The 17,760-nt window shown below is 39.1% G+C and overlaps 2 protein-coding genes across 3 annotated transcripts; both read right to left on the reverse strand.

Moving 5' to 3' along the window:
• Positions 1-48: 48 nt before the first annotated feature.
• aldh3b4 (aldehyde dehydrogenase 3 family, member B4) lies at positions 49-5,592 on the reverse strand. The gene is made up of 10 exons (XM_032579270.1): positions 5,388-5,592; positions 4,792-4,987; positions 3,837-3,947; positions 3,469-3,589; positions 3,314-3,399; positions 2,004-2,085; positions 1,529-1,918; positions 1,276-1,442; positions 335-434; positions 49-248 (listed from the first exon to the last, which is right to left on the reverse strand). Exons 1-10 carry the CDS (start codon positions 5,438-5,440, stop codon positions 49-51), a joined length of 1,506 nt encoding a protein of 501 aa, XP_032435161.1. The 5' UTR covers positions 5,441-5,592.
• Positions 5,593-5,743: 151 nt separating this feature from the next.
• Positions 5,744-17,558, reverse strand: ube3b (ubiquitin protein ligase E3B). 2 transcript variants are annotated; one of them, XM_032578895.1, is made up of 27 exons: positions 17,138-17,558; positions 16,019-16,187; positions 15,791-15,908; positions 15,482-15,541; positions 15,287-15,391; positions 15,096-15,192; positions 14,915-15,000; positions 14,700-14,782; positions 14,466-14,571; positions 14,264-14,384; positions 13,795-13,972; positions 13,183-13,349; positions 12,928-13,095; positions 12,676-12,847; positions 12,395-12,513; positions 11,633-11,747; positions 11,434-11,533; positions 11,220-11,339; positions 10,955-11,131; positions 10,762-10,872; positions 10,543-10,680; positions 10,380-10,445; positions 10,241-10,299; positions 9,950-10,132; positions 9,696-9,807; positions 9,517-9,609; positions 5,744-8,827 (listed from the first exon to the last, which is right to left on the reverse strand). In XM_032578895.1, exons 2-27 carry the CDS (start codon positions 16,177-16,179, stop codon positions 8,636-8,638), a joined length of 3,207 nt encoding a protein of 1,068 aa, XP_032434786.1. In that variant the 5' UTR covers positions 16,180-16,187; positions 17,138-17,558; the 3' UTR covers positions 5,744-8,635. The 2 variants fall into 2 exon arrangements, with proteins under 2 accessions (XP_032434786.1, XP_032434785.1); XM_032578894.1 differs by having other exon boundaries at positions 15,090-15,192.
• Between the last annotated feature and the right edge of the window lie 202 nt (positions 17,559-17,760).

The following is a 17,760-nucleotide window of genomic DNA, read 5'->3' on the forward strand; positions in this document are numbered from 1 at the left end:
CCCATTATAGTTTCTCCTCTTGCAGGTTAATAAGAGTATTTGAGACATTCACATGATCTGGCACCAGCCCTGGCTCTTCTGGGACAGCGTACAAGCCCACGTCATTAGAGACAGATTCCGGTCTTCATAGGGTGGGTAGCGCAGATACGTGACACATTCAAACCGCGTCCCTCTAAGCAAGCACGCTTTTCTGTGTGAGAACGTATCGAAGCTGTAGCGACCATGGAAGGACCCCATTCCACAGGCGCCTTAAAGAAAATGTTTCAATGTATAGTTAAGACACTATTCTTTTTTCTTTTTTTTTATGTCATTGTATGTGACATGACACACTCACCCACTCCACCAAATGGCAAAGCCACCATCAGGCTCTGAAAGATGCAGTCATTAGAGCAGAAGCTTCCACTGGAGGTCTCACTCATGAGTCTGGAAATGATCTGTGGTAAAAAGAAGGTCAATACATGATCACAATTTACTCTGAGAAACTGAAGAAATAGTTAGCCTAGTTAATGTCAGGACTTTCCACATGTTTATTACCAACCTGTTTAATTAATTACAAATCTTGTTTTAATGATCATTGTCCTGTTGGAATTGCCTAGCAATATCTAAGAATCACAAGTGTCACTATTTAAAGAGAAGTGTATTTCACATCAGAATCAAGTAAGCAGGAAAAAAAACTTCCTCCAAAGTGACTAACTTCAAGCCTGACTGAAAATTGACTTGTCAACATGGCCGAGCAGAATGCCACCTGGACAAATATTTTACGGTTAGATATGGCAGAGTTTTACTAGCCTCAGTTACAAAAAGTATGTCTGAATTAGTCAGTGAGAGGCTTTCAGACCTTTACAACTCAAATTGTAGGGCTGTTTTGCTGCCAGTGTGTCATAAGAATAGAAGACGACCTCACAGTTCATCAAAATTATCTCAAATAAAACTAGAAATCAGCCATTTGGATCTTTCTTTAGGACACTTATTTCAAACATCAAAACCAAACTTGGAAATAATAAAGCAGGAATAAAGAAAAAGAAAAAACCATTAGTAGGGGTGTACATATATATACAGTATATATACAGTATATGCATGTATGTATAATTGTGAACCTGTGTGGATCAGAGAAAACCCACACTATAACATTTTCTATAAATTGACCAATGAAAGTCATTTGTTGCATAATCATTTCATACTGAAAGAAGATCTAAAGCAAATATAAAATATATGTCTATGATAGCTGTATGTAAACTTTTGACCAACACTGCATCTCCACTTGTTATGATGTACCTTATTGTTGGTGGAATATGCATACACACAGAGGGGCTTCTCTTGCTTATTGATAAAAGCAATGGCTTCATCCACGCCATTTACAATGAGTATTGGGAGAACCGGGCCGAAGACCTCCTGTTGCATGATGGGGTCCGATTCTGCCACTTCTACCAGAACTGTTGGGGCTTCAAATACAAGCACAGAGCCTGATCACATTGTGCATGTATACATAAGAGTTGTTTTATAAAAAGTCAAGGATGTAGCTTCCTACCAATATACTTCTCTCCCTCCGTCACCTGCCCACCAACAACCACCTTCCCAGATCTCCACAACAGCTCTCGTGTACGGTTGAAGATCTCCAGGTTGACCATGCGACCAAAGCTGCGGGATTCTCTCGGGTCGGGGCCGTAGAACTGCATCAGGCAGCATTTCAGGGCCTGCACCAGCCGCGCCTTAACATCTGTGTGGCAGAGGATGTAGCTGGGGGCCATGATGCTCTGACCCGCGTTGTGAAAACGCGCCCATGCAATTCGCTGCACGGTGGTGGTGATGTCACAGTGCTGGTCCACGTAGCACGGGTTCTTTCCTCCCAGGATCAGGGTGACGGGAGTGAGAGTGCGGGCCGCAGCCACAGCAATCCTGCTTCCATCCTCTCCGTTTCCTGAAGAAGAGTGACAGCCATGTTAAGGGGCTTTAAACCATGAAACACATTCAAATGTGTGTTGAAAGGTTGAGGATTTGGTTACCTGTAAAAAATACGTGGTCAAATTTAAGCTCCACAATCTCAGGCAAGTCACTGATGCCTGCAAGAATCACATGGAAGCATTCCTTGAGGAAAACAAAAATTTTGCATAAGAGCATTTCATGCATATGTCATCCTTTCTGAAGGTTAAGCAAATTAAAAATAAATTATTGTTAAAGTATTGCTTAGAATGCCAAAAAAAAAAACATGGAGTTTTTATATATCATATTACATCATGCGTCTCTGACAATGGTTATATTTTATACAAGACAACAGAAATGGAGGTGAATTATGTTCCAACGAGTCTCAGGTCAACTTATTTTCGTATTACCTGACTAGATAAAATTATGTGCTCTTAATTTAACAATAGTGGAGAAAAGATAACTGACTCTGATGAAGACACAGATGATATCAAAACATTTGTCTCCATGAAGTTTGGACAGTAAAGATAAAAACTGATGAGTAAGCATGATGTCCTTTAGCTGTGCTGCACCTGATTCAGATATTTGTTTGTTGGGAGACGATTACCTTAACATTATAACTTATTATTTTTACTCAACTCATATATAAATTAAACTTATATGAAAAAAAATATTTCCTTTCCTTCACCTTAAGAAAGAATGTCACATTTATTGTGGGCCTTTAATGATGCATTTGAAATGTATTTGTTTAGTTTTTGCCAAACTTCAATTAACTTTAAAACACAAGTTGATGCACAAGTTTAAATTTGTGGATGGAAAATCATCTGCACCGTATGTAAAGTTTATATATATGAAAAAAATCTATTTGCTTTTGAGAGGTTTAAATTCTTAAGCAAATTTTACACAAAAAAATTATCAGACACAATATCAAAAACAATGCAGAGTTTTAAAAATGAACAAAAAAGCAGTGTCTTTTTGCCAACTCAGCCTCTCTATCAAATATCCCAACAGTTTTCATAACAACAGTGTCTTTAAACTGTATTTCTCTCTTTAGTTGTCTTCCAGTATCTCAGATTTCCCAGAATTTTGAAAGCTCAAAAAAGGAAAGCAGGTAAATGACTCTCCTTGGAAACTCCAGTAATAATTTAAGTCGTTAAATCATAAATAAATTAATAGAGAGTGGCTTATCACGTACTTAACACTTAAATTCAATTTGGCTCAGGGATTACAGCTCATAAAGTTCTTTAACCTCAGCAAATGCTCTACAAACTTTTTCCATCCACTTTGCAGCATGTTGCATCATCAGCAGGCACCTTTTGGCGAGGTGAAGTCACATTGTGTAACTTGCTGAAAGACCTTTGGAGCAGTCGATCCTCCCTGCTCACTTACTTACATTATCCAAGTAGAAAGGAATAAGACGATGCAGAAGCTGTGCTGTGTGCACGGTGTACTCAGAAGGACCGATGAGGGCACAGTTTCCTACATGAATGAGATTTCTACGTGAACGTCAGATTCTCTGTGAGGTTACAAGACAGTGCCGCTGCTCACCAGCTGCAATGGCTCCAACCAGAGGCACCAAGCACATCTGGACAGGACTGCACCAGGTCCCCATGATGAACACCACACCCAGGGGCTCATTGATCACCAAACACTCGTCCAAGCTGGTGGACTGCACAAACAACTTCAAAGTTAGGCTACAGGGGAAGCAAATGAGAAAAGGAGAAAAAAAAGAAGAAAGATTCGACCCCCACTGAATACTTAAAAGGTCAGTGCAACTTAGCTTAAATCTGCTTTAGTGGACTCTGTACAATGGATTTCTTTGTGGCAGTCAGACTGGAATGTTTTCAGGTTGTGTAAGCTTTGAATAATCCCAGTCGTTTTGCCACGAAGATGTTTTGGAGAAATGGGTTTCTCACCAGATTCTTTTCCACAGACTGAGGTTCCATCCATTTCTTCAGGTTGCTGATTGCGTGAAGCGCCTCATTCTTGACCATGATCAGTTCAAACACGACCGTTTCAAACCGCGGCTGGTTGAAACGAAAAGAAAATGCAATATTTGCAGGTAAATCTCAAATTAAAATAAGAATGACCTACTTGATTTCAGTGATTCGGTTTAAAAGATCTCTATAGACTGCAGTTATTTCTCTAGCTTGTGCTTTAAGTAAACACACAAACGTTCAACTCCCTGTAAGCAGTCAGCTTCTTTAGCAATGCGCTTAACTGTTAAGTCAGAAGTATTTAAAAATAAAATGTAATTACAATTTCATTGAAAGGTTTAATGAAATGCAATTCAACAGGACTATAGGCATACAGTTTCTTTTGGTCTCTATCAGAAAGTTTTAGATACAAGGCAGCCATATTGGATTTACATGTTGGGTTTGGTGAGAAAGTTCTGACTTTCCTATTCAGAGTCTCAGCTCCTTGGGACACGGTTTATTTTTCAAACTTGAAAAATTCAACGTCTAAGTAAAAACAAAACACACTATTATAACTACATTCTTTGGTTAATCAAGTATTACCTCTGGATAAGAACACATTTTTCTTTTTCTCTAATTCCATCTGTCAGCACATTGTTATTATTAACCAAGAAAGTAGTTCTTATTAAAGTTTTATGCCATAACATACCGTTTTCTGTATTAAAAATTTGTTTTGTAAATGGACTTATGTATTATTTTTACCTTCCTTGAAACTGAAACTTGGGATGTTCATTACCTGTAAATCCTAATAATCAAATTTAACTGCATGTTTTTTTAAATTGGTGAAATAAATAACCCATTCAGTGACGTTCTAATTTGTTGTAATGCAACAGTAAGACAGTAAAACAACTCTCTGTGTTCTCACTGAGCGTTAGAAAGATGACAGGTGATGTACCTTATGAAGGTCCCTTCCAAGAGCATCCACAAAGTCACACTCATGCTCTTCCAGCATCCGCACCACAGCCTCCAGCTGGGCCAATCTGAAACTTTCCTTCAGGGTCCGTCCAGCCTGAAAGGCAATTCTTGCCCTCCTCAGCAGATCCACACACTCCAGAGGGTATGTCCTCAAACAGGGTTCTCCCAGCCTCGTCCTGGAACAACAAACTGTTGTCAGCACTAACGTTCCCAGGAATACTTCTAATCCGCATCATGTTAGACCTTATACCTTCTGCATGTTAAACGACCATTCCTCTGACAAACATAGCACGCCCTGATTTTTCCACTCATGTTCACTCTAGTCCAGGAAATCAGCAGTGCTGGTGTCTTTAAATGGGGCCAATTTGAAGTTAAGCCTGGTCACCCCCTCAGGTGAAATCCCCACAGGCAGGGAGGATAGTAGGAAATCCTAACAACTCCAGCCAATCAGGTGATGCGCATAAAACTAACAGTGCTGCTGACTAGCATCGAGCCACAGATCATATTCAACTTTCTATCCATTTCCAGGAAATAACAATAAAAACAAATATTAAATGCAAAATCAAACAGTTTTACCTGCGGAGGGCTTTGAACCATCGGGTTGGGGATGGACTAGGTGGGCCACTCATTATTTTACAGGTTCACAGTGAGACAGAAATGTAGTAGATGGATGGAAAATCTTCACAGGGAGCCTCTGTGGTGTGCAATGACCAAGCCACTGAGCTTAGGGGAGAAGGTTTGACTCATGCGTGCGCATTCACACCATAATCCTCCATGTGCGGTATTTAGAAAAACCAGAAAAGGCGAATAAGTTCACAACCTTCATCCTACCAGCCTGTCAGCCACCCACGGTGGGCCTTAATGGCTCAGACAGGTGTTTTTAATCAACCATTTATTTAAGCTGAAGACAAGAAAATCATTGACAGCATATGCAGGATTTAAATGGTTTATATAATACTTGATTCAACAATACAGGATTAAAAAAGTATTTTACATGTAGACAAGTCTGTCAAAACAACAAAGAAAAACACTCAACACTATTGTGCAGCCAGCTTTGAAGACATGAAGATTATACATTTTGACAGGAGGGGTGGGAAAGATTTTAGCTTGCGTTTTATTATTTCTCGGCCTAAAAGAGTGAATGACTGCTCAAAGCCAACATTAGCGGTCCTCTGAAACACTTTTAACCGATCCCTCACTTGACATCATTTAGAAAAACACACAAGGGGAGCTCCAGAAGAGACAAACAAGCATGTGAGGCATCATTCTTCACATCCTCACTGTAGTGTATTGATTAATTAGGAGCATGTCCAGTTCTTATAAAGACTAAAAAAGGCTTTGAAACGATGTTTGATCCTCCACTAGTTTTTCTGTTTAATTTATAAAAAATCTCGTTAGTAGAAAGGATACAAGCTTATTATTGTGCCAGAGAGAAGTTTACTCAGTCATTATAGGCATAAACACCATATTCACTTGGGGTTTTAACAAGATGCATCTGAACTGTTGTTGATTTTGGGGGGGGGTTTCAGAAAAAATTCACACATGGTTAAAAAAATACATCCCCACTGATATTTGGTGAAATACTTTCTCTGCATGTCGCGGAGAAAAGTATAAGTGAAGGAAAGACTTTCAAATCTGCAAAACTGCAACAGCACTCAGACATAGTGGTGGCAGCATCATGATCGGGGCTCATTTCTGCCGGTGAATTGCATCAAGCAGATAGAACAATGAAGGAAGACTACTAAATTATTCACCTAATCTCAAATCGAAGGCTAGATGTTTAAAACTTGTCCACAAGTGTGTGTTCCAACAGGACATCCATCCCAAACATAGATGGGGGGTGCACCGGGGAGCTGGGGAACTGCCAGCAAACCAGGAACAGACAGTTAAAAGTTTTTACACTTGGGTGTAATCCCACACTGATACTAATCTCCTGGAATGGCAACCTTACTGCAAGTTTGTAGGGTATGACCACAATCAGACACTAAGTCAGGAAATCAACCAGTTTAAAAGTTCTCTAGCCTTCCTGCTAACAAGAGGATTCAAATATCCCGCAGAATTATACCAGAAGCTAATTGATGGCTACAAAAATAACTTAAATTCTCTGCAACAAGCTGATGGACTTTTAACTAATTAAGAGACTGTACCTATGCATGTGATGCAATTTTTATAATTTGTACTAAAACAAAAAGGTAAATTACAGACTTGTGCACCCTATTCTATTAAAAATTTTTGTTGTTTGTTGATTAATCCACCATTAAAACCCCAAAATTTAAAACCCCAAAATGAATAGTATTCATGATTATGAGGGTGCATAAACTTTCCACTAGTATTGTACACATTTACTGTTTAAACACAAGTTAGTGGCCATAGTTTAGGAAGTTAGACACTAAATATTTATTCTAATTCATAACAGAAAATGTGTTCTTGCATATTAAAGAACTAGATTTTCAATTGTCCTTCAACACTTTGAGTGAAGGTTTGTCTTTTTTCTTGTCCCATGACGACAAACAGTCCCTTTGTCACTGTCTAACGTAAATAAACCCTGTCTCAAGGAATTTTCAGGCTATTAAGGTCACATTCAACTTCATGTCCCCACAAAAACCAGTGCAACATTTTCAAGGGAACGTCGTCCAATTGAGCAGTTTTATTTGGTTGACGAGTCAGTCCGTGACATCATTTTAAAAGGTCTTCAGACCGCGAGATCTTTTCCGCATGGCTTGAAGAAAAGTCCACAGAGATCAGAGGGATTTACAGTAAAAGCCTCCATGGTTGCTTCAGTCAGATCTCTCTCGTTCAGAGAAGTAGTCCAGGACCATAGCCCCAATATCTATGGCTTTTTCTTCCCAAAACGTGGTAATTGGTTAGAGCTGAACAACAACAGCACATGTGCTAGCATGGGGTAACGGTTAGACATGAGGCACTCAGCATTAGTATGAGGTGGAGTGAACATGGTTTCCTGGTATAAAATACATAGAAGACTAAACCACTTCATGATTTTAAACTTGGGCGATAAAAAGAGACGTAGCACATAGCACAGCCTCACCTACTCCGGCATGAAGGGTAAAAATGTCGACAAATCGTTTCCAGTTCATTTTCTGCTCTTAAAGGTAAGTGATGCTACAGCGAGGGCATCTTTATATCAGACTATCATGATCAGACTTTCTGAACAGAAGTGAAGGTGATGTTTGGCTCTCAGACAACCGGAGAACACAACTGGCTGGATGGCTCAAACGCTGCAACACAAGGGAATTAATGCCAAGTTACAACTTCGAACAACGACTTCTTTTTCTTGGAGATTCATCACAAGACACGGATTTGTCTTACAGTCATAAAAGCTTTTTTTTTTTTTTAGATGCGTTTCTGGATTCAACGGATGAAATCCAAACTTGACAGCATATTAACAATGATTGGTTGTTTGGTTTTACTTATGTAAGTAAGACCTCGTGTCTAATGGCTTGCATTGCATCTGTATTGCTTTCCAGTTGTCTTAAAACAGTGGCCTCTGATCCAAGAATGATTCTGTTAAGCCTGAGAAACTGAGATCAAACCACGGTATATTTGAGTGTTATCATGTTAAATATATGAAAATTCATTTTTAAGAGTAGACATTAAAATTTTACTGTGTTGTAGGAGCAGCTTCCTCTTTGAAGAGAGACCTAGAGTAGATCTCACTCCATCAGCGCTCAACCAGAGATCAGATCTTCCATCATACTCCTCCTTTCTTTAGCTGATGGCTCTATAATGTGCCAGATAGCTTGAGCATCCCGCTCAGTTCATGTTGTTTATCACATCCATCCTGTGCAGATTGTCCCAGCGCAGAATTAGGAGAGCTCGAAGCCTGTATTCATACTGATGGCGTAACGCAGTTTGTCACGCAGGATGCTCTTCTTACTGTAGTTGGGCAGCTTGAGAAGGTTGAAACACGTAGAAGAAGTGGGAAGTCGACCCCCAGGCTCCTTCTTTCGAATTGTGAAGAAGCCCCTGAGGACACTGCCGAGGGTGTCTCCTGTGTCCTGGACAGGGCAGACAAAATGTGCACAAACAATTATTTTTGGATTGACCATCACAAGTATTAGATTTGTATATTCTTTCTTACTTAAAACCACGAGGCTACTAGAAAGTATTTCAAAACTTCTTCACCTTTAATGCGACATATCTGTAAAGTTAATCTGAAAAACAAACAACCTGTTCCAAGAAAAATTGTAAAAAAAAAAAGAAAACAATCGGTAGTAACCTGGTGCATTATGCTAGTTAAAGCACCTTTTAATTCAAGTACAGCATTTCGTCTTCACACGCTGAGAAATTTGGAGAACATTAGGAAAGTAAAATGGGCAAATTGATCAAAATGTGTTGTGTAATTTAAGTTTCCTTCAAAGTATTCATTTAAATGTGTACACTAACACTCTTTTCTCAAAAAGTTTTAAAGTTGTTTTATTTTCATATCCCTTAATCTGTCATGTTGTATACTCTTAATGGAAACAGTAGATATAACCTAAGAGAAAGTGGGGTGAGAAGAAAATGTACAGAGAGATGACGGGTGCAGAGAAAAAACAGCATTTCTATTCCTCCAAACCCCAAACCCCACTCTGAGTTTCTTTCATAATCTTTAATTTATGCATATTTTTATTGCATGATTCCAAACCTGTAAAAGATACAGCTCAAAATAAGCACATGAAACAAATAACTTATTTTTCACTCTTACCTGATCATCTGACACTTCCACACAACGGATGGAGAAAGGTGGTTTGAGGTAAGCAAAGCCTAGAAGAGGTGGCCTTGAGCAGCTGGTAACAAACTATAAAAACATATTTGAAAGATAATGAAAAGTAAAATCACTTTGAATTTGTAGTAAAAACAAGTATTTAACTTTGGGAAACCTACTTTCAGGAACATAGCCCTCTCTTCAGCATTAAAGTCACTGGACAGGATGTCCCAAAGCCAGATGATGACACGGTGGCTGCTATGGAAACCTCCATAGTAGACAGTGTGTTTCCTGTAAGAGGCGAAAACAACAATGAGTGTATGTTAAACTGGCTCAATAAACAGAAAAGGAAGCATTAGACAAATGTGTCAAATAATATTTTGTGGGCTAGAAGAATGGTAAAAAGAAAGACAAAAGTAAAAATTCAACTTACTTGAGGTCGTCTAGATCAATCTCTGCGTTATCCCCTGAGATCAGCCGCTGAACTTCAGGTGTGGAAAACATGTGCAGCCACTCTGGATTAATGATGCTGCGGAAACCCCGGATGAAAGCTGCCGTTTGCTCCTTAATCTGCGTGTGCATCCTGAAGTGAGCCATCAGGTGGATGTAGCTGATCCTGCAATAGAGAGGAGAGATGAAATCAGGCTGTGACGGTGATTCGACAAAGGACTTTCTTTAAAAGGATCAACACGGGTTTTTAACTATGGAATCTTAATTTACTTACTTGTTTTCATTGGTGACTGGCATAGTTTTTCCTCCAGGTATCAACTCATGACAGACAAGCTGCAAGGAAACATCAACTTAAACTTCATACAGTAGATCAAATGTATTTCTGATATGCCTCCATTTTTATATTTACCTACCTGCCCCATAACATCTTCATCATAGGACAATGTCAGTCCTAGATCTCCCACATCTCCGTCATAGCGCTAAAGAATAAAAGATAAGAGTATTTTGTTTTAAAACCTTTTCCAAAAATGTTCAGACTTCTCCAGGCTGCATGTAAACGCAGTAACAGAGTCAGACCTTAATGGAAGTGAGGTTTTTGTAAAACTCAGAGTCCAGGGAGGGAAGCTCGTCTATAGAGCTGTAGAAGGTGCTGTGGTGGTGTCCCAGGACTTGACTGAGGAAGAACGAGGCAAAAGGAACATCCACAACGATGCCCTAAAAAGACAAAACCAACAGTTGATTGTCACATCACTCAGAGCAATAGGCAGAAATCAGCACCTTTGAAGATAAAATTACCTCATAAACAGCTTTACCGAGCATCTTCCCAACAAACTCAAAGAGCTGCAAGTGATTCTCGTGAATGTAGGATGTGGGTGAGGGATACAGCCTTTCATTTCCACTTGTAGTCTATATAAAATAAGCAACGGATCAAACCAGAACCAGGTGGTTTGAAGAAAACAAAACAAAGTGGGCCACCTATTCGGGTTACCTTGAACAGGTTGAGGGCAGGATTGAAAACCTTCTTAATGATCTCCTCTAGAAACTCTTTGAAGACCCCATCCTGGTCAATTCCAGCCTCGTCCACTCCCAGGTCATTAACAAACTTGACACGAATTACGCCTTTTATGGAGTTCACTGGTAACCTGCGGAGTTGGTCGTATCCGTCCTACAGGCAGGGAAATCCAGCAATTACTGAGGAACAAACCAGAAAGTTATGTAACAAATAAGTAAAAAAATAATTCTCTACTACACACTTCCAGCATCCGTGAGCGGCGAATAGTAATATGGGTGACGTGCGGAGAAGCCGAGCTGGTTTCTACCAACCCTAAACTTTCTTTCTCCTTTGTGACGATGTTTCTGAACAGCAGCACTCTCTGAAAATAGAATGTTGGGAATTACCATTGTGCAAAAAAAAACATAAACACTAAGCAGGACACATGCTTTAACTGGAGAATCTCATTCACTCACATTTTTATGTGGGATAACATGTGGGATGTACTGCAGTAGAAGTTGAGCTCTTTTTTTCCCTTTTTCCAGCTCTTGGAACAACAAGCTCGGCTTCAGGTCCCTGAGTGAAACAGCAAGATCGTTCATCACAATGAGGATATCTCTAAACTGAAAGCCAGTGAGTCGCCTGAGACGGGTGACATAGTTTTTGAGTATTTACTTGCGTAGCCAGTGGTCATCGGGGGTGAACCTGCGCCTGCAGTCCCGTTCATACAGGACCATCAGCCAACCATGAACGCTGTGAAAGAGTTCCAGCTTTTCTCCTTTTGCATTTTCTATAAAGCACAGTAAGTATAAAGCTAATTAAATTCAAAGGAAGTTGGTTGTCATTGTTCACACACATTGATGTTGAAATTGCATTCATTTCCAGACCTAAATTCTATTCCATCCTATAAATAAAAAAATCTGATGATAAATGCCTGATAGATACAGTTTTCTACAGTGGTCAGGCTTTAAAAATTAAACTTGACAAAACAGAACTAAAGATAAAACTAAAATACTTTTCGTTGCTTTTCTGAGAGACCGATTCGTCACCTGCTAAACTTTAGGTTTTGAATCCTTCTCACCCATTATAATTTAGGACAAATGCTTTAACTGGAGACAAGATTCACTCGTGTCTTTAATTATTAGGAAAAGGAAAAGACTAAGCTTATTAATTGGGAATTACTAACTTCCCAACTAAATTGTCTTAGGAAAGTCTCGAACAAACGGACGGACGGATACATGGATGTTAATTTTAGAAAATAGCACAGGAAAAAAAATGTCTAAAAATACTTTGATTTTTCCATACTCTATTTTCTTTTATAACCATTTCCAGTTCTGGGAATTACTTTAATCAAATTCCATGCTTTTCCAGACAGAAACCCTGAAACTTCAAAGAAACTCATATCACCGGTGTTCTGGCTAAAGGTCACAGACTCACCCAAGATGCCGTCCCAAATCATCTTGTACACAAACGTGTTCAGAAAAGAGGAGATAGTGATGAGTTCCTCTATTTTGAAGGATGTTTGCTCCTCATATACTTCAATGTCATCCAAAATTCTGAAAGATATTTATGTCGCAAAAAAGTTAAAGGGGGATTTACAAAATTTCTGAAGCCAACTAATTAAATTATATTTAAAAACCATCATGGAAAATCAGGTTTCAATTTGAATTTATTCTACATTATAGAGGAGGAAATTAAGAGGAAATTGATCTACTTACGTGATGAGGTGACGAGAGCAGTCACAGAACAGCATCAGCATAGCCAGGAGCTGTTTCGACTCCTCTGTATCGTTGTTCAGACACTCCATGAAAAGCTTGAGGCCCCCCTGAGGACCAAGCTCACAGATGAAAGCCCACAGTTTTGGTAAAAGGTCGTCAAGATGTGTCAGACCTGCAGTAAAAGAACAGGACAGTTCTAATCATCTAAAACAATGCGTGCAAGAACATAGCGTGTGGGGTTCTGTGGCTGACCGGTGAGTATCTGGAGGCGTATTTGCGTCAGCGTGGACAGAGTCGTCTGGTAGAGCACACAGATGCTGCACACTTTCTGAACTTCAGCCGAGTCGACCCGCTTCCCTCCGACAGGTTTCAGAATGTTCCTCACAGAAGCCGACTTCTGAAACGCTCTCTTAAAAAGATCTTTAAACGATACAGACACATCACATCCTGAATGACAGAAAATTCATCGTGTTGAGAGATTCTGTAGGTTTTACTTTGATAACTTACTCTTAACGGGTAGATTGTTTTGAGACGTGCTCGGCTGCGGCGGCGGTGGGGTGGACTCCTGACTCTCCAGCTTCTTGGAGAGGACGTCACTGAAGAGAGTTCGAATGACAGATACGCCCCACAGGTGCTGAAGCTGCTTAGTGACCAGAGGCATCGACTCATTCAGACTAAGCAGAGAAAGAGAAAGGACAGGCAGACAGAAAATGAAAGAAACAACAAGAACAATAGAGAAAACAATCAAATATAGCAAAAAAATAAATAAGCGATTAATCTTTATCAACAAAAATATAAATGAATGGGTATTTCTAACACATTTTATAACATTTCTGTATATTAAAGATGGAGTATGCATAATAAAATGAGGAAACTATACAACTTTAGAGGTTTAAGCTTTATTTTTCTATCAGAACCTGCCAAATAAATATTTTTTTTCTGATGGCTGGCAATTTATTTAAAGTTTGGAGAAAAAAGATGAAGTTAGAAACTAAACTATTCATATTTTACAGCAAAGTTTCTTGTCATTCTCTAACTTTTGTTCTGGATCTGACTGGCTCAGTTTAAAAGTTGTACTTAAACTGCTGGGTTTATTTAAACACATAAAGACTCACTGACCCGTAGTCCACAGTCTGAGAGAACCAGCCCAGGACAGGATGCCAATGCGTTAGGTTGGACTTTTTTTGTGATACGTATCTTTGGCAGTATGACAACATGTCAGTCAGGTCCTTCACAAAATGGTTGGCCTCTTCTTCTAAGACTTTCTCGTTGAGGTAACCCAACTGGATTAGGTTTCCTGTTGGGTACATTTGAAAGTAACATTAACAACAGATGCATTCCAATAAACTGCATTGTCTGTGAAAAGTTAATTTAGCTTGGTAATTGGGTTGAAAATTATTAAAAATACACTTGAAATAAATCACTTTGTATGGATTTAGTCTATAAAAAAAAAACACCAGTTTAATTTTTTGACCTGGACTATTTAAACTAACCTTTTGATGACACTCCAATTCACTAAAATGGACCTGCATATAAATCTGCTTTAGCAATTAAAAAGCCAAGTGCTAAATCATCTGGAAGCATTTACCAAGTAAGCAGAGCGAGTGGCTGCCCTCAAGACACACACAGATGTCTAGGCATTGTTCTTCCCGGCTCAGAAACAAAATGAACTTCCGCAAGAGGTCATGGGTCTGGATTAATGCCATGCACTGTTGGGACAAAGTATATATAAAGGCAAACGGTCTTAACATTTCATGGTACTAGATACATTCACAACAACAGGCTTTTACCTCTGGAGTCAAGACACTGAGGTGGGACACCACGGCGGGAACGGACATGATGTGGAGGAGGAAGGACCGGAGCAGGTTCTCTGAAAAGTGAGCTGCAATGACTGGCCTGTAAAAGATCAGATTTAGATTAGAAGCAAGGCTGGAAATACAGTTTTACAAAACACAAACTGTAACAGACGTCCATGTGTGGCAAAACTAAAACGTTCAAGTTGAGAAACTGAAATATGAATGTACCTCAGAGACAAAGAGAAAATAGCAGTCAGGGTGCCTTTAGAGAGAGACGGTTTAGACCGGGCCAAACCATTGGTCAACAGGATCTATACACAAATGTAACACAAAATTCATATTTAACAAATATGTGTGGGGGGGTTCAAAAATTAAAAAAAAAAACACAACTGAACACAATTGTCTTGTTTAAACTGTATAAAAAGCAAACAGTAAACGTGAACCTGCAATGTTGAGTAGAATCCCTTCTGATTTAGATGCCCCATAATATTTTCACAAATCCTTGTCAAAGCAGGTCTCAGAGCCTCACCTGCAACATTGGCAGGGAAATATTGTTCATTATGTTTCTGTTTGAATAAAGTGTGTCAGGCAATAACAGCAGATCTGTTTATACTCAACTCTCACCCTTTCCTCGGACTATCCGCCATGTTGACGTGTCAGTGAAGGTCACCAGCATGGTGAGGTACAGTGTAACCAGCTTGTTGTCTTGAAGTATGTCAGGCTGAAAAATCACACAGTTGGTTGTACGACTACATCTGAAACACGAGGACTGAACAAATTGGATGCAATAATTAAAAGACTGGATGAAGGATTACCTTAAGGTTTTTCAGTAACTGACAGCAGATCCAGAGGACATCTTTGATCTGTTTCAGCCAGGGAATAGTGAGGTCTTTGGAGAGAGCCAAAGAAACATACCAGACCTGAAAACCACAAGGAAGAAACATCACTGAAAGAAAGTGAGATTAAAAAATGATTTATTTCTAAAGGATAACAACACTAGCCAGACTTACTTTAGGTTCGTTTTCAACCTCCATGCTGGCCAGAATTGCTCGACATAGCTTCTCAAATCTCTGATGGAAGTAATTAAAAATCAGTTTGAGTTGCACAGGCAAATCTACAAGTTATACTGAGGCAACCCCTCTTTGACTAGAAATGATGTTTAACTACATTAATATGTTTGTATTACTTTAGAGAGGGCTACAACTGCATTAACAGAGTAGAAGGAAAAGATATGTATTTTCAATATTTTTAAACTGTCGCAATTGAAGACGATATTTCATCACAGATCGACATGGACCAATGGACAGCAGTAAACTCACCATCTTATCCTCAAGGCGATATATGAATAGCAATTTTCGAGCAATTTTGAAAATTGAAAGTGCATTTCTTTTTGTTGTCCCCGCTTCAGAAAGTTGAAAATAGTCATCAACCTCTTTCCTGATAAGATAAAAAGAAAAAATCACTATTCAGAAAACCGTATCGAAAGAAAATGCAACTCAGAACATCACCATACAAAAACAATGCAAAGCTCATGAAAATGTAGTCACCTGGTTTGCTTCTGGAGTCTGCAGCGACAGAGGAATCTCCTCACCAGAGCCTGGATCTGGGTTGCTGCTTTCTCCTTCTCTTTGTGTCCCTTTCTTTCCTCTCTGGCCTGCCTGGCTTTGTCCAAGAACTCGGACTTGGAGCTTTGAGGGACACTAAACATGGTGCACCCTAGAAAAGAAAAATGTAGACCACTGGTTCCACTTCAATAAATAATTTATTACATTTAAATAATTTACAATCAAATAAAAAATTCTGTTTTTTCTTTGTTTGTTTGTTTGTTTTTCTCCAAAAAACTTGAATATTACATAAAACCAATTTTAAAACCCTTTTTTGACAGAACTGTTAGTGCATGTCCAAAATTGGAATATCCTTTAATTGCTTATTTATTTTATTAATTCAGTTCAAAAAGTGAGACTCTTTTTTTATGAATAAAACCTGTACAGAGAGACAATACAAATTCTAATAGTTTACAAAAAATGAACTTTGGACCACTGAGCGACAGGCAGTTCTTTTTCCTCCTTGCTGGAGGTGAGTCATTTTTGATGTCTCTGCTTCAGGAGTGGTTTAACCCACTGCAACAGTTACATCTCTTGTCTTGGATACATCTTGGTGTTGTTTCCTAAGTTCTGACTCCAGGTGTACATGCACACCTTTTGAATCTTCCCTAAACTTTTAAGTGGGTTTTACTCCACAGCGGACATCCCTTTCTATCATAATTTTTCCTTCTACTAAACGTTTCATTATGATGATTGGATACTGCACACTGTAAAGAGCAATCTTTTTTTAGCAGTTAACCTCTGAGCTTTAGTATCATGTAATAGATACAGTTTTCATTTTTTCTATAGACATTGAGATGCCTTCATTAACTTTAACGCATACTCATCGACAAAAAATAAGCGCTTGAAATAACTGTATGTTATAAATCTTTATGAACTTGGGTTTAAAATTTACTTATTGAAATAATGTAACTTTCTGACAGTATTCCAAGTTACTGGGTTGCAGCAGTACCCCGTTCATATGAAGCAGGATGACAGTTCTTTAAGAGGCGTCAAAGTCCACATCTATGCTGTTTGGAGCTTGTTACTCCCTGAAAAACTGACTGTTTTGGGAGAGCTTACCTGTGAAGTTAAGAAGATAAGAAGATTTTGTCTGGCCTTCAGGCACACCTTTCGCTATACGTCCTCCTTCATCTGACAGTCCGTAACATCCAACAAGGAAGAAAGTCCCAATAATAAAAAAAACTGAAACAGAGATCTAACTTAGCATCTCTGGAGCTAAAAACGACACAGTGAAGATGGAGAAGCGACTGTTAGCTCGCAGGGCTAGCCCGCAGCTTGTCGGTTTGATACTGACTGCAAGACATATATTCTAAACATAGTTAGATTTAATTAGCATCGTGGTGAGGCGGAGTTTGATGTTGGAACGATGTCAGTTTGTTGTAACGCAGGAGACACGCCGTTTCTAAATGTAAACAATGAGAAGAGATCTCTACATAGACTGCAGCCATTAATCCGTTGCGTCGCATTAAAACGGCTCCGGGTAGTTTTTATCCGGTTTTGCAAAGTGCGTTCGGCGTTTAGATCCTTAATAAAAAAAAAATCCTTTTATTAGGCGAACTCTGTTTGTACAGTAGCGGCGAGTATGAATTTATTTTGTGGAATACAGCTATCGCCCAGTGTGTTAGGTGGGCGTTGGGTAGGGGACTGTTATTGCTGTTACACTTTGCTGTATGATGTATCAA

The sequence above is a fragment of the Xiphophorus hellerii genome, chromosome 12 (genome assembly GCF_003331165.1).
Source record: "Xiphophorus hellerii strain 12219 chromosome 12, Xiphophorus_hellerii-4.1, whole genome shotgun sequence".
NCBI lineage: Eukaryota > Metazoa > Chordata > Actinopteri > Cyprinodontiformes > Poeciliidae > Xiphophorus > Xiphophorus hellerii.